Source organism: Orcinus orca, chromosome 7 (assembly GCF_937001465.1).
Source record: "Orcinus orca chromosome 7, mOrcOrc1.1, whole genome shotgun sequence".
In the NCBI taxonomy this organism is placed as follows: Eukaryota; Metazoa; Chordata; class Mammalia; order Artiodactyla; family Delphinidae; genus Orcinus; species Orcinus orca.
Window position 1 is genome coordinate 106902160 of NC_064565.1, and position 25070 is coordinate 106927229.

Genomic DNA, 25070 nt, shown 5'->3' on the forward strand with positions numbered 1-25070 from the left:
CAAACCCATGGGCACACACACACATACCCAAATCTATGCACACACACACACACACACACACACATACAGTTGACCTTTGAACAACACAGGTTTAAGCTGCACAGGTCCACTTAAACACAGAATTTTCTTCAATAAATATGTACTACAGTACATGATCCGTAGTTGGTTGAATCTTCTGAGGCAGAACTGCAGATACAAGGGGTTGACTAAAGTTATACACTGATTTTCGACTGGGGGTGGGGTGCGGTAGGAGAGGGTATCAGCACCCCAAACCCCTCATTGTTCAAGGGTCTACTGTACATACATATATACATGTACAAAAACATTTATACAAAACTGGCTTTCATAATAAGAAACTATGGTATAGTACAGGGAACTCTAATGGCCTATATGGGAAAAGAATCTAAAAAAAAAAGTGGATATATGCGTAAATATAACTGATTCACTTTGCTGTACACCTGAAACTAATACGTTGTAAACCAACTATACTCCAATTAAAAAAAATGGATTTCAATAATTTGACTGTATTGTACGTAACTCTTTTAGCAACTCACTTTTTGGTCTTATTGATTGCAAAGTAGGAAATATGGGGCTTTTAAGGAAGGATTGTAGGAAGTTCATAATAGATAATTAAGCCTTTTGTTTCAAGATACACTAGTTCAAAGGCAAGGGGAGAACAGTATGAACTGGCTTAGTATATAAATCAAAGTTTCTAGGTAATGGGCTCAGTTGATTAGAGCATGATGTAATGAGGCTAATACAGCAGCCTGGGTTCATAAGCAGGGCTATTAACTATACAGAACAGGGAGGACCCTACCCATTGTCTCATAAGTGAATGTTGTTATTAAGGGGTGGAATGAAGTTAGCATTTGAAAACTAAGTGACAGGTATCGCGCTAAGAGCTATTACAGTGAAAGCATGCCAGCAGCTGCTCCTTTGATAAATTCTAGTTCCAAATTTTCTAAGTAAAGCTACAGAGGGAAAATTCTCCCTCAGGAGCAGTAACGCCATTTGTCACCTAGTTCTACCACTGGATTCCTGGTTGAGGCCAACGGAGAAGTAAACATTAGAAAGATAAGTAAACATTAATATGCTGTGTATCCATACTTGGGTTGAAGCAGCAATTACTGGCCTTAAGGGAGTCACCTCCTGTCAGAGTAAGTGGATGATCCTCAAACCAGACTAACTCTCCCTGCAAATACTTTGCACCATTTGGATTACACTGATAATGGCCAAAACTATGGTTTACACTTGTTTATGATCTTACAAGGCTGGCAACACAAACATACCGATTTTTTGGTCACCCAGATCTCATTAAATTGATTCTAAACCAATGGTTCTTTATGGGAGAAAAAAACCAAATCAGTTCAGTGGGCACTGACTTTTTTCTTAGAATCACTCTTTTATGTTGTTATCTAAACTCATACTAATGGGATGGAGGTCACTGGGCTTTGAACACTTGGTTTCTAAATTTAATTTCTCCCAGTGAAAATGCCTAATTAAAATTCTAAGACCACAGGTTCCCCTTTGACTGTGAGGACAATATTACAATATTACTGATCCAGCCACCCCCCCACCCCCGGATTTAGGAGGATCCACTAATGACAACTGATTGGTTGTGATTAATACTGTGATCTGTGACCACGAGTAGCTTGAAATTAACTGGTCCACTTGGTAATCAAACCACTTGACCTGACCAACATGTTGCCATAACCAGCTGAGGTTTAAATAAGTACATGTAAGATGTGTAAGAGCATCTCATAACTTGCATACCATATCAAATGAATGTCCTCTTCAATTAGGAAAACTGGGAACTTATATGCTTTATTATAACACATGTAGTCTAAAGCAATGGTTCCTGATTTAGCTGCACAGAAGAATCACCTCAGACCTACTAAATCATAATCTACAAGAGGCGTTATGTTTTTGTTTGGTTTTAAAGCTTCCTTAAGAAATTCCGGTGTACTTCTAGGTTTTAAAACACCAAAGCACTTGTCACTCCTCTTCTGGAGCAGCTTTTAAAAGCTACTGCAACCTGTCACTCCTTTGAGAATGGATTGCATTATTTTCTAATCAGCTCAAGTCAGGTGGATTAGATGCCTTACTACAAATTTGGATAATACTAATTTCGGTCAGAAGATAGTAACTTTGCTTTTCTTAGGAGTACTGCAAAACACCTTTGCAGCCAAACCTAAGAGGGGGAATTTTTTTTAAAGTGATACTATAAACATAGTACTGTAACATCTTACGGAAAAATCTGAACGAACTTTTTGGCCAACCCAATATGTATAGACTTTCTTACTTTAAGGGCATTCCCCTCCCACCCCACCCCCTTCATTCCGATGTAGAAGTTGCAACAGGCTTTTGACAGAGTCTATTTCATAGTTACATACACTGGTTGCCTATTGCTAGAGCTACACACTGGAACAAAATGCAGATTTCATGCTTCTCCTCACTTGATTCCATGCCCTTTAGGTAAGTTTTGTCTCTTTCTGCTTACAACTGCATTCCATTAAAAAAAAAATCAGTCTAGTGGTTATTTTTTTTAATACAGAGGATAGCATCATGTAGGAAATAAAAGATTAATTCTATATTGTTATCTGACATCAGTTCTATAAACTTACTATAAACAAAATACACATATACCACATACAGTGATATGCACAGCTAATATTACCAATTTTTCTCTTGTGCAGGTTCTACACAGGTTTCACAGTATCAAATTCTCCAAAGAACACTTTCTAAAAAAAAATCAACACAAACTTTCACCATAATACTCACCAAGAAAATCACCTTTCAGATGCAAATTCAGTTCATAAAGTTTTGCCCACCATCTGCCAAAACAACTGGGGACACATTAACACTAATTAGAGAAGCACAGGTTTTGGAATCACACAGACCTGTGCCCAAATTCCTGTACCCCATTATCTCCAAGTGGGATCATGAATTTTTATATCACTAGTCTGAGTGAGTTTTTTCCATGGGATGTTGTGAGTCAAGAGGGCTTTAAAATCAGCATTTAATACCATCTGGAACAACCCAGCAGTTGGTCTACACTTCCCACTTTTTACCTAGTTAAAAACCAAACATCAAGTGATTTCCATTTACAAAAGTAAAAAAAATATAATCCTTACTCCATGAATACTGTCATACTCCTGATAATGCAGTACAAATTTTAATTTATGAAGTTCAATTTTTTTAAGACTTTCTTCCAAATCACTTCGTGATCGTTAAGCACATTCATCTGAGATTTACTGAGTGCCTACACCCACCACATGCCAGACATTGTGTTGAGGCATTTATTCAAGAATCACAACTGCAGAAAGAATTTTAAGACTTAGAATTTATTTTTCCCACACTGCAAAAAGTCCTAAAGTTTCGTGTATTATTTGAACTGTACTTTACCTGAATACTGAACTTCGACAATTTCATTGTGACTAAAATGTTCCTAAGATTACTTTGAGCTCCTCACACACAGTTATCTTGGCATGGCTTACTGGAGGTTCACCTTAGACCCTAATACTAAGGATCAAATCACTTAAATGACCCATTTACAAATTTGCTATTTCTGAAATTATTAAATGGGCTTTCAAGTTAATTCTAGCTATTCATGTTTCCCTAAGTTAGCTTCATGACCAATCTCTGTATCATTACTTGTTAAATTCAGTCATTCTTAGGTCTTCTCTTACTTCTGGCTAAATAATGTGGTATAGAAAAGGCATGCAGTAAGTAAAATGTTTCTTAAAACCCAAGATTTGAATTTAAATAAAGCATCTCTCCATGTTACCCATTAAAGTATGTAAGACATTCACTAAGACTCCAGAATAGCGGCCTTTACCTTCCCTGTATCCCTTCCTACTAAAAACTGTGATCAGCAAGTAGTATAAAGGCAATAAAATTGTCTTAAGTTCCATACTGAGATGCTTCACGTTCCATATTGAGATGCTTTGTGTATTATCTTTAACTTTAGCTTGCCATAAGTTCTTTTTCATGTGAATGAGATACAAACTAAATGATAAATTTATAAATAGAAAATGATGCCAACCTGCAATATGGAAGATAAGCTAGGAGCCAGATATATGATCAAACCTAGGTCCAGCTCCTGGCTCTGCCATTTCCTAGTAGCAACCTTGGGCAACGCTGGTATAATTAACAGTTCTCATCTCACAGAGCCCATGTGATGACTAAATGAAACACATATAAAAAGCACTCAGAAATAGTGTCTGGCACATGATAATAAGTACGTATGTTGTTACTGTTTAACATTTCTAATGTTTCCGCTTTTGGGAATATAAATGTTATTTTGCTAACCTGAAATGTTTTAACATTCTTATCAAGAGTACAAAACACTTATTGACTGACTATATGCACCATATAGAATACACGATCTACAATTTTGATAGGTGACAGCTTTCCTCCCCAGACTGAAACAATCTAATAGTATTCATCAGATACCATGTGAAAAACAAGGCTATAAAAACTGAGTCTTAAGTTACAGTAGGCAGGCAAAGATATAACCCTCTAATACTTATTCAAAATGAGTATTTAAAACTGTAAACAAAAAAAAAACCCTCAGCATTATCTGGATTTAACACACTGCAGTTATTTTCCAAAATTAGGAACTAAATATTTAGAAGCCTGAGATCATGCCAACTAGTCTCCTAGGGATGGAGGCATAATTGTAAGATCACTTAGTTGCCACCTAAGCCTTTCTTGCTACCCAACATACACACTGAGGGATGGAACATCAACAGTGCTTCACTATGACAAGTTCTTTGTCAAGAAAGTGTACTAGCATCTTGGAGTTTGGGGGTGGTACATGTCTATATTTACAGTGCTACACACGTGATTCTAACACATCCTTTAGCAAGACATGCACCCCTTCCCATCCCCTTTTAAAACTCATTGACATAAAGAACCTTGCAATCACAACCACAGTTTATTTTGTGAGGCTGTGTGTTCCCTAACTGCAATGAATTTTCAATCTTTAAATAATATAACTATATAACAATTCAAAATAAACACTGTCCTGAATTCAAAAATGATAGCAGAGAATTACAATTTAACAAGTGAACAAAGAGTACATCATTTTTGCAGTTGGAAAACTATGCATCCATCCTCCTTAAAATTCTTCAAGCAAATCACCAAAATCTATTCACATCAACAGGATTAAATGAATGGTTAGGATGCATTATTCTTTTGAGATTAAGACATTAAAAAATGAAGAAAAACGGCATGAATGATCTCTTGCTGAAAAGAAAGCAAGGTCAAAATGTATCACTACGAGCTTAACGAGCTAAAATAAAATGCACTAAATGCGCTAAAACATATAAAACATGTTAGGTGATCCAATTTTCTTTTTCAATGCAGCATCATTCTGCGACCACTCGACTCAACTGCAATTGACTGAAATGCAACTGAATGCAAATGGTTGCCTTCGCCCACCATACAACTGCAATTCAGAAATGTTTTAATACATTTACAAGCATTCAGAAGCATAAATATCAAACCTGTTCTCCAAAACTAACAAGTATGTCTCTGAATTCTAAATGTGATTTGTACATCCACACTTGAGACAATGACATAAATTTAACTTGACTGATTTTTAATAGTTCAAACCAGCACTTAAATTTTTGTTTTAATGTCTCATTTAGACTTCAAATGGAAGTTTTTACATCTTTCATATTTATTTACTTGACAATCTGAGTGTTCTATTTCCCAAAGTGTTATATATATACCAATTAAATGATATATACAACACTTTGGGAAACAGAACACTCAGATTGTCAAGTTAATAAAAAAATTATGAAACGTGAAAGAACCAGTATTTTCCTGTAGGTAAACACCCTGTCATTAAAGAAATTCCAATTGTGTAAAATCAGAAAGGGAAACCCTTCGGCTTTCCTTGTTACACCTGACCTACTATCACTCAAGTATGGTGAAAGTATCCTGAGAATAATGTTCATGATAGTTTTCATTTGTATCTTAATTGCATCATGTAAAAGTGGAAAACATAGAGATTAAGAGCGTAAGACTTATAATTCTACAGGACAGATGGAGACAAAATTAAATGTAGGAAGAGCATATTTGCAAGTTAAAGGAAAATTATAACCCAAGACGCATGGGGAAAAATATTTATGTGGAGTTTTTAATCCATATTAGAATTCAGTTGTAACTTGACCATAAATTTAAAACAGATACCATCTTCTGAGACATACATTCTAATAAATGTATCAACAGTATCATAGTCAGTTGGTTACTTGAACTTATTAGTAACATGTCATTTTTCTATCAACAGAAATCTATAGTGGTTTGCCCCAATTACATATCTGAAACATTGTCTTATGAAAACAAAATTAAATAAAACTGAAGATAAAAATACTCTGAAGTTAAAATAAAGCAAACTATAATCCTCGGGAGATCAATCAGGTAAAAAATATTGGTGAAAGTTGGAAGCACAGGATAACTGACATGAATCTTCAGCACAAAGCACATCTTTTGAAAACATGAAACGATGACTCTTTGGAGGACAACAGCTAAGAATGATCCAAGAATCATCAGGTTTGAAAAATATTGCTTAATCACTTTCCAAAACACAGCTGCAAGAACTAAAGATCTTATTAAAAAATATTAAGGTAATTGTATTTATTGCATCTTTAGAATGCATTTTGAAACAGAAAATTAACAGTGCATCCCAGCTTCACCAAAATATATATTTAAGAGAGGGTGAACCTAAGATATTTAGAAACAAAGTGTAGACTGTATGTGCTTTTCAGAGGGGCTGAATTAAATACAACCAGCTGCCAACTTTGTGCTCTGACACACCTGAATTAGTGAGTATGTGTATACTAAATTCATTTATTTTTGTCTACAATAAAATGAAATAAAAACACTGCCCTATACAATCCACTATTAGCAGTGAGTACAACAGCAAAAAATTATTGTACAATTTATACATACTAAAATATTTTCTTTCTCTAGAGATAATGCAGAACAAAACCTAATCATTGTAAGAATTTGCGACATCTCAAATTACAGTAGGGAAAAATCAAACCGGGGTGTATACTGAGCCCAAAACAAAGGTTCCTGGTCATTAGGCTATTAGATTAGTAAGTGCAAGTGGTAGAATAAAGCATGCTCAAATTTTATGCTTGGGTCTCTGTATATTTATCAAACCTTTAAATTAAACAAGACGAGCTAAAGAAATGCCTTAAGCAGAGCGAGATGGGAATTGTGTCATTTCCTTTACCATTTTTGTTACCCAACTTATACAATGCGCAAAGTGCTAAGCAACACTACAAAAACACATTTACATGAACACTGAAGACCTGGGGAAATGAAATCCAACAATTTTATTTTAATGAGCTGTATTTTCTAAATTTTGTTTTATTTTTTCCTGTTTTCATACAGTATTGAAAACAAAACGCGGCACATTCACATTTTCCCGAGGAACTGTAAAGATGATCTCTACAGGGATAAACGTTGTAAAGCCTGAAGCTCAATCAACTGATGTTGAAAACTCTCAAAGGGAGTAAAGGCTTGATCTGAATGGTCTAAAACATGTACTGTAATTTAATAGAAGAGATGGTCGTCTTAATATTTAATGATTTAAAAGAACTTCCCAGTCCATGCGAAGAGTACAGTCCAATAATAAATCAAGTTTCTGAATGCATTTTATGCTACATATGTGTATACTTTGCGATCCTCAGGTGTTCGTGCCAAATATTCTCTCTCAATGAGTCCTTCGATACGTTTTTTAATAACAACTGGACTTGGTAAGAATCGAGCCTTCAACTGCTGAGTTACCTAAAAGAGAAGGTTAAAAAAAAACAACACTAATTCCTACCAGAAAATTAAAAAACAAAAACAAAAAACATTTCTATATAAACACACAAAAATTCTTATTTTTGAGTAGAACTGATACGTCATTTTAAGACTCAGCTCAAACTTTACTAATTTGATTATGAACATTAAAAATACAGAAAATTAAAAAGGATTCTATCTGAAAATGTAATGTATGGCTAGAACATACCTCCTCACATCAGAATGTGAATGCTAAAGTGGATTAATAGACGAATTAGTTGAAATATACTAGTATGAATTTATACCACTGTATAGTTTAACCCATTTTGAAGCTATAATCTAATGACTTCTGGGTTACTCTCCCAATTCACAGAATTTGGGTAGCATAATGTGTTTAAAAGCACAAACTCGGGACTCAGACTTGCCTGGATTCAAATCCCAGCTCTACGACTTACTAGCTCTGGGCCCTTGGGAAAGTTACTTAACCTCATGAAGTTGTTGTGTATATTAAATGAGTTAACAGATGTGATGCTTTAGAATAATGCCCAGTCCACAGTTAAGTGCTACTGTTGGTATTCTTTTCTCCAACAGCTGTCGGGATTCTAGGTATTGTGACATCGGTAATAATACAACAGGAACTACAGCAGTAGCCGAAATCTGACTATGCACTATGTATCAGTCAGTTTTGTTTATATTTATTTATTTAATGCTCTTAACCCTGCAAAGTAGGTTGTCTCGTTTTACAAATGAGGAAAATAAGCCAGAAAGGAAAAATGATATGAACAAGTAGTAAATAGAGCCAGAAGAGATGAGAATCTACATCCTCCTGCCCCTGAAGCCCATGCTTTTCTCACTAATCCAGTTAGTGATCTTGCAGATCACTCATCTAGCCATAAGCCAGCTTCTCTTTTACTCGTGTTGGATCAGTTCATTTCGAAGGCTGCAATGGATTATTAACTCTTCAAAATCGGAAACGTCAGCACTTCACTCCCCAACTAAAATCCATCACTCTTCTAATATTATCACTCCAGTATCAACAAATTTGTTCTCAACCCACTTGAGACCCTCAATCAATCCTCTGGCCCTTTCTTCTAAGCTATCAATAACTTCTTTGTCTGACCTCACCTCTTTCCTTCATAAAAGATCACCTGAGCTGCACCCCCAACAGTACCTTCAACTCCCTGACTCCTTTGGTTCTGTTCCATAAGCACCCATTCTACATTTACTACATCACCCGAAATCCACTACTCGGTTCTTTGAGTAAAGTTGTCGTTTTTACACCTTTTGTGTAGACCTGGGGTCCACAGGCAAATACAGCCCGCTGCCTGTTGTAATCCCTCCTGGAACACAGCACACTCACTTGTTATCTACGGGTGCTTTCATGCTGCAACTGGCCATTTAAAAAAAGGTTGCCAATCTCTGGTTTAGGCTGATAACACAAATTTACAGCATTCAAGGTCAGCAAGTTCTCAAGCACCATAACCTCACATCCTGTTTTACATAAGAAAAGAGGCCATTTCAGTTTGAAATTCCTCAAACTCCCACAACCTTACATTTATCCATTTATCCATTTGTCCATGCTTGTTTCCATGCTTCATTCCAACCACCCCTGCACCCAGCCCTGGGTTCTCGGGAAAGGTATTTGGTAGCATCCCTGTTAACACATCTACCACCTACCTGTGTTCTCTATACAACCCTCTCGCTTTTCTTTTTCTAGACTTGAGTACATCAAGTAACCCCTCATCTCATTTTTCTTCCTTTTTGTTTTTAAGCATCTCTTCTTATCCTTAGAATATAAATATAACTCAATGTCTTCTCATCTAGAAAAACAGTACCCAGAAGCCCTCAACTAAACACTTAATCCTCTAGTATTGCTCTCTGTGCCCTTCCCACGAGCCAACACCTCAAAGGAGAAACCACTCACTTGGTGGTTTCACCTCCATTTACTTCTCAAGGAACTGCCATCAAATGTCTATTCTTACCAGTCCAATGAAAACGGGAAAACTAACCAGTCACCTAATTGCCAACATGTCTTAAAGGTTTACTTGTTTTGGTTTTTTAATGATTTTTTAAATTACTGACTGACCACTCACCTATAATTCTCTTCCTCTGCCATGTGATACGAAGTCAACTTATAAAAAGTGGTATTAGCTGACCCGTGGAACACAGCAGCACACTGCCCCTCCCTTTTCAGTTAAAGAAACCAGCCTCTACCTGGCCAAGCAAGCAAGGGCCTCAGAGTCGTCCTCCACTCCTCCCTCTCATTTCCCACGATCAGTCAATAAATGCTGTCAATTTCACTTCCTATGTGTCTTCATTCAGCTCTCTATCTTCAACCAATACTTTATTCAGCCCTAATCACCTTGTTCCTCACTATTCCAATGGCTTCACAATGGTCTTCCCCTCCTTAGTTTCCTAACTTTTACTCAATAAATAAGCCATTAATTTTTAGAAGTATAGGTAGTTTGTTTTACATCAAAGTACTAAATAGCAGTGAAAAGCTTTTTCTTTATTCTTCATGTGACAATATTCTATTATTATCTTCATTACAAACATATTAGTTCTTAAAGTGTGCACATATTTTGACGCATTGCTATGTTTAACTATCAAGCAAGTACCATGCTTTTAATAATGTGTTATTTGACTACGGTTTTCTAATTTTAAGACTGTATTTTAAATTAGCTGAATACAGTACTTTCCTAAATTTAAATAGTTAATTTTGTCTTTTCTACATTAATCCAGTCTGGAAGTGTCCTCACCTCTGCTACTAACACATTGTGCTGCATCTTCTTCCTAGATTTCATTATCCGCACTATAGCAGCTTCTATCTCATGTTTTCTGTCGTCATCTACTTTCTGCCTTGTTTCTTTCCTTTCTGGGTCAGATTCACCTTGTTTGGCAGCAACTAAAAGAGAAATAAAGACATTTACCATGTGATTATGATGTAAATTTCAAAAGTAAGGAAACATGTTTGTAAGCAAACTTAATATAATTTACTATTATCAAGAGAGAAATCAATGTCAACCTCTGAATATACACCACACATATACTTATTAATTAAACACTCAAAAAGTGCCTAATTCAACGTTTACTTTAATAAATATTTAAATAATTAACAAGCAGTGATATAAAAATTCTTCAATTCTATATTATTCTTTTTAAATATTAGGAGTTTAATTTTACAGAGATAATAAAACCAATTTTATTTTTATAGAATTCAATGACTCCTTTCCTAGAAGAAAAACACTAGCTGGATATATTTAGCAGTAAAATTATCAGTAAATAGTTTTCATTGCTTGTAACTTCCAGAGGTTAACTAGTATTTTACCACCATGACTCCAAGTTAAACCTCACCAAAAGTACCTCAAACAGAAGAAATGTGGGGACTTTAAGAGGAGGAAAGAACAGGTATTGCCAAGATTTAGTTAACTAAATAAAAAATTTAAAGTACCACTAGAATGTCACTTAACTCCGTAACAATTCTTTTGTACCTCTCATCAATTATTCAACAATTTCTTAACATGTATCTTGGTAATTATTAAATGTCATAATCTCAATATGACTAATGCAAACTATATTCCACTCTTTAGAAGTTTTACTGTTATTCCCTATAGTCTTCAAGGCAACTGCTAAAGAAATAAGTATAAAAGTCCCTTTCTCTTATAACTTTGCTCTAATTGAAGCAGCAGAGAAAGATTTTTTTTTGTTTATTTGGTCATCAATAGGAGATAGATGTGAAGTTTCTGGAGGGAGAAATTGTAAAATTACAAAGAACCATATGCAACATTGCTGACTTAGGCCTGGGCACAACCAGGAGATAGCAGACTGTACAATTTAGAAGATCATTTTGGTGTGCATATTCATTTAGCTGTTTCTAATTAGAATCCCTTGGTTAAGAATTCTGCTTCAGTATCTTCTCCCAAGTTAATCAATACCTTAATAAAAAAGAGTAAAATTAGAATAAAATGCTCAACTAAAGAAGAAAAATGCTTTTCTTCAAAAATTCAATGTCATAAGGGGAAAAAAAAGATAGAGGCACTGGATTAGATTGAATAGAACTAAAGAAACATTAAAATCAATGTAATGTGGAACCCTTGACTGAATCCTGGATCCAAAAAATAAGATATGAAAGGCATTTTTGAGATAACTGTGGACATGTAAATATGGGTGATATATAGATGTTTGGAATTAATTTTTTGGGGTGTGATACAGTATTACAATTATGTGCTAAAATCTTAATTCTGAGATAGGTATATGCTCAAGTATTTAAGTGGGAAGTGTTATAACGCTGGCAAATTAAGTTAAAATGATGTAGGAAAGGAGGCGGAGTCAAGATGGCGGCGTGGAAAGATGCGGAGTTAGCGTCTCCCCACAACTAGGGCACCTGCCGGCTGCTGGTGGGGGACTCTCATGCCCAAGGAGACGGGAGGAACTGCAAAGTGAACCGGTAGGACACAGGGTGACTGAGGGGGGGAGGAGAAGTGGAGGCCAGACAGGATTGGCACCCCTGAGGCCGGGTAGGTCAGAAGACACGGGCAGGAGGGACTCACCAGGAAGAGTGGGAAAGGAGCCTGCTGAGTTCCCAGGCCAGTCCCCTGCCCCCCAAAGTCCCCTCCAGGCCACGTAGGTCCTTGGGGGCACAGGAGGGAAGCCCAGGAGATAAGGAGGGGCCCTCCCAGACCAGAGGCGCAGGAGAGGGGAGGAGGGCATTTGCCCCACCACTTGAGCCCAGGAAGCCTGCTGAGCCCCTAGGTGAGGTCCCCTGCCCTCTGAGACCAGGTGTGGGGGGCAAGCCTGGGCCCCTTCTGTTCCTTGAGCCTAAGCTCCACCCCCCACAGCCCCCAGGGCCTTTTCCAGCCCTGTGGGTCCTGAGCATAGGCCCTGCCCACCACCCAAACCTCGCTCTTGCTTAAGCAACCCCTCCACAGCCAAGGCCCCTATCCCTTTTCCTTTTATCTCACCACTGGACCGACAGAGAACCTCAGACCCCAGGGAATATTCATCAGAGTGAGGACCACAGAGGTCCTCAGCTCAGCATGAAGACCCAGCTCTACCCAATAAGCCTACAAACTCCAGTGCTGGAAGCCTCAGGACAAACCAGTAAGGTAGGAACACAATCCCCTCATTAAAAAAAAAAAAAAAAAAAAGAGACAGCAAAAAACATGTCACGGATGAAGGAGTAAGGTAAAAACCTAATGGGCCAAATAAATTAAGAGGAAATAGGCAACCTACCTGAAAAAGAATTCAGAATAATGACAGTAAAGATGATCCAGAATCTCAGAAATAGAATGAAGGTACAGATTGAGAACATACAAGAAATGTTTAACAAAGATCTAGAAGAACTAAAGAACAGAGATGAATATAATAACTGAAATGAAAATTACACTAGAAGGAAACAATTACAGAATAACTGAGGCAGAAGAACAAATCAGTGAGCTGGAAGTCAAAATGGTGGAAGTAACTGCCGAGGAGCAGAATAAAGAAAAAAGAATGAAAAGAATTGAAGACAATCTCGGAGACCTCTGGGACAACACGAAACTCACCAATATTCGAATTAGAGGGGTCCCAGAAGAAGAAAAGAAAAAGAAAGGGTCTGAGAAAATATTTGAAGAGATAATTGAAAACTTCCCTAACACGGGAAAGGAAATAGTCACCCAAGTCCAGGAAGCACAGAGTCCCATACAGGATAAACCGGAGGAAAAACACACCAAGACACGTAATCATCAAAGTAAAAAAAATTAAATTCAAAGAAAAACTATTAAAAGCAGCAAGGGAAAAAACAAGAAATGACATACAAAAGAATCCCCATAAGGTTATCAGCTGATTTTTCAGTGGAAACTCTGCAGGCCAGAAGGGAGTGGCAGGATACACTTAAAGTGATGAAAGAGAAAAACCCACAACCAAGATTACTCTACCCAGCAAGGAGGTCATTAAGATTCGATGGAGAGGGCTTCCCTGGTGGCACAGTGGTTGGGAGTCCGCCTGCCGATGCAGGGGACGCGGGTTTGTGTCCCAGTCCGGGAGGATCCCACATGCCGTGGAGCGGCTGGGCCTGTGGGCGATGGCCGCTGGGCCTGCGCGTCCGGAGCCTGTGCTCCACAATGGGAGAAGCCACAACAGTGAGAGGCCCGCGTACCACCAAAAAAAAAAAAAGCTTCAGTGGAGAAGTCAAAAGCTTTTCAGACAAGCAAAAGCTAAGAGAATTCATCACCACCAAACCAGCTTTACAACAAACGCTCAAGAAACTTTGCTAAGGGGGAAACACAAGAGAAGAAAAAGACCCACAAAGACAAACCCAAACAATTAAGAAAATGGTAATAGGAACATACATATTGATTATTACCTTCAACGTGAATGGATTAAATGCTCCAACCAAAAGACACAGACTTGCTGAATGGATACAAAAACAAGTCTCATATATATGCTGTCTAGAAGAGACCCATTTCAGACCTACGGACACATACAGACTGAAACTGAAGGGATGGAAAAAAGATATTCCATGCAAATGGAAAGAAAGCTGAAGTAGCAATACTCGTATCAGATAAAATAGACTTTAAAATAAACACTGTTACAAGAGATAAGGAGGGACACTATATAATGATCACAGGATCAATCCAAGAAGAAGATACAACAATTATAAATGTTTAGGCACCAACACAGCAGCACCTCAATACATAAGGCAAATGCTAACAACCATGAAAGGAGAAACTGACAGAAACACAATAATAGTAGGGGACTTTAACACCCCACTTACACCAATGGACAGATCATCCAAACAGAGAATAAATATGGAAACACAACCTTTAAATGACACAAGAGACCAGATAGATCTAATTGATATTTATAGAACATTCTACCCAAAAGTGGCAGAATACACTTTCTTCTCAAGTGCACATGGAACACTCTCCAGGACAGATCACATCTTGGGTCACAAATCAAGCCCTGAAAAACTTAAGAATATTGAAATTGTATCAAGCATCTTTTCTGACCACAATGCTATGAGACTAGAAATCAATTACAGGAAAAAACCTGTAAAAAACAAATACATGGAGACTAAACAGTGCTCTACTATACAACCAAGAGATTGAAGAAATCAAAGAGGAGATCAAAAAATACCTAAAACAAATGACAATGAAAACACGACGACCCCAAAACCTATGGGATTCAGCAAAAGCAGTTCTAAGAGGGATGTTTATAGCAATAGAATCTCACCTCAAGAAACAAGAAAAATCTCAAATAAACAATCTAACCCTACACTTAAAACAACTAGAGAAAGAAGAACAAAGAAAACCTAAAATCAGTAGAAGGAAAGAAATCATAAAGATCAAAGCAGAAATAAATGAAATACAAACAAAGAAAACAACAGCAAAGATCAATAAAAGTAAAAGCTGGTTCATTGAGAAGATAAACAAAATTGATAAACCTTTAGCCAAACTCATCAAAAAAAAAGGGAGAGGACACAAATCAATAAAATTAGAAATGAAAGAGGAGAAATCACAACTGACACTGCAGAAATACAAAGAATTATAAGAGACTACTACCAACAACTATATGCCAATAAAATGGACAACCACGAAGAAATGGTCAAATTCTTGGAAAGGTACAATTTTCCAAGACTGAACCAGAAAGAATTAGAAAATATAAACAGATGTATCACAAGTAATGAAATTGAAACCATAATTAAAAATCTTCCAACAAACAGAAGTCCAGGACCAGATGGTTTCACAGGCGAATTCTATCAAACATTTAGAGAAGAGCTAACACCCATCCTTCTCAAACTCTTCCAAAAAACTACACAGGGAGAAACACTCCCAAATTTATTCTACAAAGCCACCATCATCCTGATACCAAAACCAGAAAAAGATATCACAAAAAAAGAAAATTATAGATCAATATCACTGATGAACATAGACGGAAAAAACCTCAAGAAAATACTAGCAAACAGAATCGAAAAGCACATTAAAAGGACCATACACCATGATCAATGATTGGGAATTATCCCTGGGATGCAAGGATTCTTCAATATATGCAATCTATCAATGTGATACACCACATTAGCAAATTAAGGAATAAGAACCATATGATCATCTCAATAGATGCAGAAAAAGCTTCTGACAAAATTCAACACCCATTTATGATAAAAACTCCAGAAAATGAGCATAGAGGGTACCTACCTCAACATAATCAAGGCCATATATGACAAACCCACAGCAAGCATCATACTCAATCATGAAAAACTGAAAGCATTTCCACTAAGATCAGGAACAAGACAAGGATGTTCACTCTCGCCACTATTATTCAACATAGTTTTGGAAGTCCTAGCCATAGCAATCAGAGAAGAAAAAGAAATAAAAGGAATATAAATTGGAAAAGAAGAAGTAAAACTGTCACTGTTTGCCAATGACATGATATTATATGTAGAAAATCCTAAAGATGCCACCAGAAAACTACTAGAACTAATCAATGAATTTGGTAAGGTTGCAGGATACAAAATTAATGCACAGAAATCTCTGGCATTCCTCTACACCAACAATGAAAAATCAGAAAGAGAAATAAAGGAAACACTCCCATTTGCCACTGCAACAAAAAGAATAAAATACCTAGGAATAAACCTGCCTAAGGAGGCAAAAGACTTGTACTCAGAAAACTATAAAACACTGATGAAAGAAATCAAAGATGACATAAACAGATGGAGAAATATATCATGTTCTTGGGTTGGAAGAATCAATACTGTGAAAATGACTATACTACCCAAAGCAATCTACAGATTCAATGCAATCCCTATCAAACTACCAATGGCATTCTTCACAGAATTAGAACAAAAAATTTTACAATTCGTATGGAAACATAAAAGACCCCGAATAGCCAAAGCATCTTGAGAAAGAAAAACAGAGTTGGAGGTATCAGGCTCCCCGACTTCAAACTACACCACAAAGCTACAGTAATCAAGACAGTACGGCAGTGGCACAAAAACAGAAATACAGAGCAATGGTACGGGACAGAATGCCCAGAGATTAACCCACGCACATATGGTCAACTAATTTATGACAAAGGAGGCAAGAACATACAATGGAGAAAAGACAGCCTCTTCAATAAGTGGTGCTGGGAAAACTGGACAGCTACATGTAAAAGAATGAAATTAGAACCCTCCCTAACACCATACACAAAAATAAACTCCAAATGGGTTAAAGAATTAAATGTAAGACCAGACACTATAAAACTCTTAGGGGAAAACATAGGAAAAACACCCTTTGACATAAACCACAGCAAGATCTTTTTTGACCTACCTTCTAGAGTAAGGGAAATAAAAGCAAAAATAAACAAATGGGACTTAATTAAACCTAAAAGCTTTTGCACAGCAAAGGAAACCATAAACAAGAGAAAAAGACAACCCTCAGAATGCGAGAAAATATTTGCAAATGAAACAACAAAGGATTAATCTCCAAAATATACAAACAGCTCATGGAACTCAATATAAAAAAACCAAACAATCCAGTTTAAAAATGGGTGGAAGACCCAAATAGACATTTCACAAACGAAGACACACAGATGGCCAAGAGGCACATGAAAAGATGCTCAGTATCACTAATTATTAGGGAAATGCAAATCAAAGCTACAATGAGGTATCACCTCATGTTGGTCAGAATGGCCGTTATCAAAAAATCTAGAAATAATAAATGCTGGAAAGGGTGTGGTGAAAAGGGAACTCTCCTGCACTGTTGGTGGGAATGTAAACTGATACAACCACTATGGAAAACAGTATGGAGGTTCCTTAAAAAACTAAAACTAGAATTACCATATGACCCAACAATCCCACTACTGGGCATATACACTGAGAAAACCATAATTCAAAAAGAGACATGTACCACAATGTTCACTGCAGCACTATTTACAATAGCCAGGACATGGAACCAACCTATATGTCCAATGACAGATGAATGGATAAAGAAGATGTGGCACTTATATACAATGGAATATTACTCAGCCATAAAAAGAAAACTGGAGTTATTTGTAGTGAGGTGGATGGACCCAGAGTCTGTCACACAGAGTGAAGTAAATCAGAAAGAGAAAAACAAATATATATTAACACATATATGTGGAATCTAAAAAAAAGAGGTAGACACAGAAAATGGACTTGAGGACATGGGGTGGGAGGGCGAAACTGGGGCGAAGTGAGAGTAGCATCGACATACATACACTACCGAATGTAAAATAGTTGGCTGATGGAAAGCAGCTGCATAGAACAGGGAGATGGGCTTGGTGCTTTGCAATGACCTAGAGACGTGGGATAGAGAGGATGGCAGGGTGGCTCAAAAGGGAGGGGATATGGGGACATGGCTAATTCACTTTCTTGTGCAACAGAAACTAACACAGTATTGTAAAGCAATTATACTCAAATAAAGAGCTATTTAAAAAAATATTTTAAAAAATGCTGTAGGAAATATATACATATATGAAGGGAGAGAGGGAGAGCACGAGGGTGGAAATAAGGGTGCTTGAGCAAATGTGGCAAAGTTTTAACGATTATCTATTAGAGCATTTTTCACTTTTCCTGCAGATGTGAAAATATATAAAATAAAATGGTGGAGGGAAAAAAACTTTTTAACAATCCACTTGGTTCATCTAAATCTGGTCACCTAAATTAATATACTCCAAGATAAATGGGAAGATTGTGGTGATACACACTGAATTATGATGTTTTTAAAAATGTGAGGGCAGGAGCTCACTCCCAGAGCCTAGCACAATACTCTCTGCATTTAAGAAGAGCATAAGGGTATGTGCTGTGTAAGTGGGTACCTAAGTATCTAGATGTATTAGGAGGAAAGGGACAGAGAAGGTGAGTGCTGGTGGTGGGGAAGGCTGTCAAATATAGAAATCACTGTAAAATACAACGAATCTAATTCTTTTCAAAGGTTGTGTTATTTGAGTAAATGCTTTTCAGTTTTTGCTTGAATGTCTATTACTGACCACAGTAAAAAGCAGCATAAGTAGGTAAGATCAGCCTCCCTGAATATTTGATTACGAGCCTGAGTACTTTCTCAAAAAGGCAAACATGTATTTTGACAACTTTAAAAACACTATGTGGTCACAATACTTATCACCAGAGAGAAAATTTTAACTTCTACAAAATATCAGTAAGAGCCAAGATAATCTAAGCACCATTTCAAAATGAAAAACATTTTTCTTTACAGAATTTTACAGCTGAAAAGAACTTTAAAAGGTCATCGAGTCAAATTCTTCATCATGTACAACTATATTCCTATTTTAATCAGATCTAAAATACTATACACACACACTTAACACCAAAAATTAACAATCTATGAAGAAGACTATTTTTCTGATAATCACAATAATATCTGACAATATTTGCAGGACACGATGGAATCTTGCATTACATAGACACTTATTTATTTAGGATAAAGCAGGGTGAGGCTGGGTATTTCATATATGTATCACCATATATCCTCCAAATCTGAGATTCAAGTAAGTCCTGATATCCAAAACCCATTTCTGCCCAAAACTATAGTCATATGTCTTGTACTAGGAGAAGAAGAAATTTTATTCCATGACCCTCCTTAGCACAGTTCTGTTTTATTTTTAATATACATCTGTGTCCCAAATATATGGATCAATTTTGGTGATGAAGATAAGATACAATGATAAGGTTTGCAATGATGGGACAAAGTAGTCAAGTCTGTAAAGAGAGACCACTCTGCTTTGAAAAGAATATCCAATTAGGGTCAAAAAGAAAAACAAAAGTATATTAAAATGTTCTTGAATCAATATACTCTGGCAATCAATTGTATATTTAACATTAAAATAATTTTTAAAAGACTATCTTTTATTAATATATAATGTAAAACCATTTTCAAATCAGAAAATTGTAGTCATTTAAAAAGTTAATCTTACGGTACAGACGTATTAGCTGTAATGGATAAACTAGCATTGGGAAGCTTACCTAATACTAGTTTTGAAACCAGGTAGCAAGCTACATTAGAGTTTTAAAAATCAGCAAAGGTAAAGTGCCTTTTTTCCTCCTTAAATGCATAGAAAATATACACCTTACATTGCTAAATATACAATAAGTAGGACGTTTACCATCAACCTAAAAAAAAGCTGTACCAAAATCTGTTCACAACAGGGTCATCACTGGTTTTAAGTTAGAGAGAGAATATGGGTTTTAAAATTTTGAAACTTAGAAAGTATTTATCAAATATAAATAGTTGCATTTAAAGATTAAATTTTAAATAGGTAACTCCCAATTTTGAGAAATTTGTAAATGCTTTAAAACAGATATCAATGACTATCAGTTAACCAGTTAAAAACAATTATAAATACTAATATGTTCATAAAATTATATTTCACTTGTAGAAAACCATATGGAAATAAATACTTGTTCACATTATGAATGACTTTTTTAAATGCTTACTGTACTTGGATTCAACTGCATTTTGACAGGAATACATATCAATAAAAGTGCTTTATTTCTTAAGCCTATATGTCATGCAGCACCAGAAAAGCATTACTTTTTAAAAAATAGAAATCCAACAATTAAGAATTTTTTTAGAAAGAAGAAATATATATAATTTTTTTAGAGAGAAAAATATAATTCCAGATACCTGTTTGAATCTTGACTCTGTGTAGTTTGGATGTGAACTGATCATTAACTGTAAATATGTGACCATTTTCTATTTCCTTTGACTTGGGTTCCTTTGTGAGAACCCGCTGTGTTGGTTTACCACAGGCGAGGGACTGCAGGGCTCTAACAAGTTCTCTTTCAGGGATATCTGTCTCTTGTTGGATTTCCTGAAATTTCATCAGATTAACATAATTAGATTTTTTGAAAGATTAATTAGTAAGTAAAATTGACGAAGCAGTAATTAGAGAGGTAATTCCATTAAATAATTTACAACAAAGAACTTCCTGACTATTATGACTCTAAAATCTCACTTATTTGAACAAATTAGAGAAAAAGGTAGTTCAAATTACAAAATACTGAGAAGACATGTACTTTTTGTTTCAGAGATATAAAGTGTAGTCTAAGAATGTCATCCAGCAGATTATTAAGGGACCTGCTTTAATATTTAGGTAAAAAACAAAGTGTTAATCAACATATGATTGCTAATTTTATAAATACTCTACAATCATCCTCTCAAGTTTATCCATACTACTCTTTTGCTTAGCAACTTCTTTCCTAGAAATAATCAAAGTAAGAGTGACCTAAGGTCTTCCATCATACTACCAAAATTTACAATCCAAGTCGACCATTTTTACTGCCTGTATAATCAAATTGAGAAAAAAATTTTTTAAATACTTGGTAATTAATACTAAATATGAAAAGCAACATGAAATATGTTTTGAAGTGCAGGTGATAATTTTTGCTACATTATTATGGCATGAATAAAATGTAATACTGAAAAAAAAAGCAGTTCAGGAAAGAGTGAATCTGTAACTTTTAAATTATATTCTTTTTTTTTTTTTTTTTTTTGGTGGTACGCGGGCCTCTCACTGTTGTGGCCTCTCCCGTGGCGGAGCACAGGCTCCGGACGCGCAGGCCCAGCGGCCATGGCTCACAGGCCCAGCTGCTCCGCGGCATGTGGGATCTTCCCAGACCGGGGCACGAACCCGTGTCCCCTGCATCGGCAGGCGGACTCAACCACTGCGCCACCAGGGAAGCCCTCATTATATTCTTTTTATGTCAATGGGACAGTAAGAGAATTGTACATGTATATGATTTAGTCCCTTCACATCTACAGTACTGTATGGTGCAGCAAATCTTCGTATTAGGATACATCATTTTGATTCACATTGTATAAAGATTTTTTTTCTCAGAAGGAGCTTAGGAAGAGTGGGTATAAAGATGGTGTTATTCAGAGTATGTAACTGATCTGGAGAGAGTTGTTCTCCCTTTCACAAGTCTCTGAAGAACAGTTTAGGCTTTTCTAAAGGACTGTCAGGTAAGTGAAACTGAAAGAAATGTGACCTTTAGTGATGACGATGCATATTCCCTTGCTTCAAATGATCTCAGCATGTCTACATACTTTAGACATATAAATGTTAATCCCACCATATTAAACAGGTGCTACTAATAATTAGAATGTTAACTGTAATTATTATGTACATGATAAAAGTGACTTATTTACATGTATTATTGTTTAACCATAGTCAAAGAACCGGAAATACCTTCTTAGGTGGTATTTTAACAACTACAGATCATTCCTAGAGGTAGCTACAGATCTTATTCAAATTACAACGGCGTTATGTCCTAATAAACTCATAGTACTGAATAAGCTGAAAATGCATTTAATGCGCCTAACCTACTGAACATCCTAGCTGAGCCTAGCCTACCTTAAACATGCTCAGAACACGTACCTTAGCCTATAGTTGGGCAAAATCACCTAACACAAAGCCTATTTTTTATAATGGTGTTGAATATCTCATGTAATTATTGAATATTGTACTGAAAGTAAAAATCAGAATGGTTGTATGGGTACAGAACGGTGATAAGTGTATCAGTTGTTTACTCTTGTGATCACCTAGCTGAGAGCTGCAGCTTGCTGATCCCAGCCTGGGAAAAGATCAAAATTCAAAGTACAGCCTCAACCGAATGCGTACTGCTTTGTGCCATCATAAAGTTGAAAAATCTTAAGTCAAACCACCATAAGTCAGGAATTGTCTGTACTGCAATTCAATGTTCATCCTTCTATGCCATTTTTAAAAATACATCTACATACACACATATACACACACACACACACACATATGAATACAAATACACATATACATTTATGTACATTAACATACTTACCTGTACACTAGTATCAGTGTTAAATGTAAACAGGATCACACCATATGAATTCTTCCATTAATTTCTTGATGATTTTGCATGTTTGCATAACGACATTAAAGCTACAGGAATTCCATAGTACTGCTCTATCACAATATGGAGATTGAGATGGTATCCAATTTTGTGATGGAGCGTGCATTTCTGCCTGAGTACAAGAGCTAGGTTTCTGAAGCAGATTTCTAGAAATGTACTTGTTTCCTCAGAGTTATAAAGATTTTACAGACAGTGACAAACTGCCTTTCAAGTTTCTTAACTATTTAACTTCACAGCAGTTTCAAGTATTCATTCTCTCTACCTTCAAACAGAGAACTGGCTTTTTCTTTTGCCTATCTATTGGGCTAAAAATGTTATCTCATTATTTTAATTTGTACTTCTATAACCAATAGGAGAAAAAACCATCTTTTTATGTTTACAAGATATCTGTAACTCTTCTTCTGTGCTTTATCTATTCGTATTCCTTCCACGTTTTTCTATTCAACTGTTTTTGTATTGATTTACTGGTGCTCTTTATGTATTACAGTTTTCAATACTCTTACTTGCTGTAAATAATTTCTCCTAGACTCTTTTTTTTTTTTTTTTTTGGGGGAGGTATGCGGGCCTCTCACTGTTGTGGCCTCTCCTGCTGTGGAGCACAGGCTCCGGACACGCAGGCTCAGCAGCCATGGCTCATGGGCCTAGTTGCTCCACGGCATGTGGCATTTTCCCGGACCAGGGCACGAACCCATGTCCCCTGCATTGGCAGGCGGACTCTCAACCACTGCGCCACCAGGGAGGCCCTCTCCTAGACTCTTTATCTTCTCTTTTAACTTATTTCATCATTTACATGTTTTATTACTTTTTACTTGGTTAAATCTGTCAGTCTTTTTCTTTGTGGTTTATGTAACAGGCTTGAAAAAAGGCCTTACTTATATCACGCTTATCAAAATACTGTTTTTTTCTATTACATTTATAGATTTGTACTTACATCTACCTGGAATTTGATTTTACATTTGATATGACATATGGAACTAAGTTCGCCATACTATTCTCCTTCCATTCCCACAAATGAAGTAGCAGTTATTTTAATTTAGTTTATTAGAAATAGTAAATATATCGCATTCCAAAAACCTCTCTATATACTCATCTGTTTCTGGACTATTTTGTTCAAATGACCTATTTGTCTACACATGTTAAAAACAATTTTAACTTTGAGGTATGTCTGGGTATTAAGACATACTCCTTTCCCTCTTACTGGGCCTTCCCATCTCCCAAATCCCTGACCCTCTTTGCCTATTCTTGTGCATTTTCTTGCCCAGATGAACTCTGGGATCAGCCTGTCAAGTTTCACAGAAAAGAAATCTTCCGCAGATTTGGACTGACATTTCACTGAATTTATAGGTGACTTAAAAAAAAAAAAAAGTCCTTTATAACACATAGCTTTCCCTTTCAGGTACATTTACCCTTCCATATTCTTTTCTTTTATTGCCTTTTTCGATTAAGTCTTCTACTTTTTGGGTTAGAATGATTCCTAGAAAGATTATGATTCTTATTAAAACATCCTTTTTCTCATGTCATTTTCAGATTAATTCTGATGTAGAGAAAAGCTGACTTACAGTAAGTATGATTTATAGAAAAACTTTTCAACCAAACTCTCATTTCTCAGTTGATTATTACAGCTGACAATCATACTGTCGACAAACTTTGTCAACTCCTGATATTTATAAATTGCATTCCTTTTTCTTTCCTAGTGTGTTAATTAGGACCTGCAGAACAAGGCTGGATAGCAGTAGTAAAGGCAGGTATCCTAAATTTTTCCTAACCTTAATGGGAAGGTGTCTAACATTTTACTACGAATTACTGTTTGCTTAGGTCTCTCATTTAAGGCTTAGGTCTCTCATTAGATACACCCATATGCCATTAGGCATTTCATTCTATTCTTAGGTGGCTAAGAGTCCCCCATCTGGAAATAAGAAGTGGGGACTGACTCTTCTCATGTGCTTTTTGCACATTTGTGGAAATCATTGATTTTCTCCTTGAAATGATGTCTGGTAATATAGCAGGTGATCAGTTAATTTTATTATTATTATAAAATCTCAGTAACTATCTGTTAACAAATTCCTTCTTTGTATTCCAGGAATAAACCCTGTTTGGACAGACTGAATTATTATTTCAATAGACTGCTGAATATAACTTGCTAATAATATTTTACTTAAGATTTGTGTATTTATTTTGAATAACCTATAGCTTCCCTTTCTTTTTTGTATTTTCCTTGTTCAGTTTTAGCAATAAGGTTATGCCAGCCTCAGATATTTCCCAAGAACAATTTGTGTATTTTGCTTTCTGAGTTTAAAGTTCCCTATATAGCTTTCAATTTTAATTTGCTAATTGTGTTATTCAAATCTTCTATATCCCTCTGTCAATCAGTACACTTGTGAGGGAT

General features: G+C 36.1%; 1 protein-coding gene across 3 annotated transcripts in view; it reads right to left on the bottom strand.

The window, feature by feature from the left end:
• Window positions 1–7333: 7333 nt before the first annotated feature.
• The window catches only part of CUL3 (cullin 3), a 97556-nt gene continuing 79819 nt past the window's right edge, over window positions 7334–25070 (bottom strand). For all 3 annotated transcript variants that reach the window (XM_004262640.4, XM_033426576.2, XM_033426579.2), the window contains 3 exons: window positions 20424–20610; window positions 10563–10708; window positions 7334–7806 (listed from right to left, as the gene is read on the bottom strand). In XM_004262640.4, coding sequence (XP_004262688.1) covers window positions 7675–7806; window positions 10563–10708; window positions 20424–20610 — 465 coding nt within the window. In that variant the 3' untranslated portion in view covers window positions 7334–7674. The remainder of the gene's footprint in view (window positions 7807–10562; window positions 10709–20423; window positions 20611–25070) is intronic.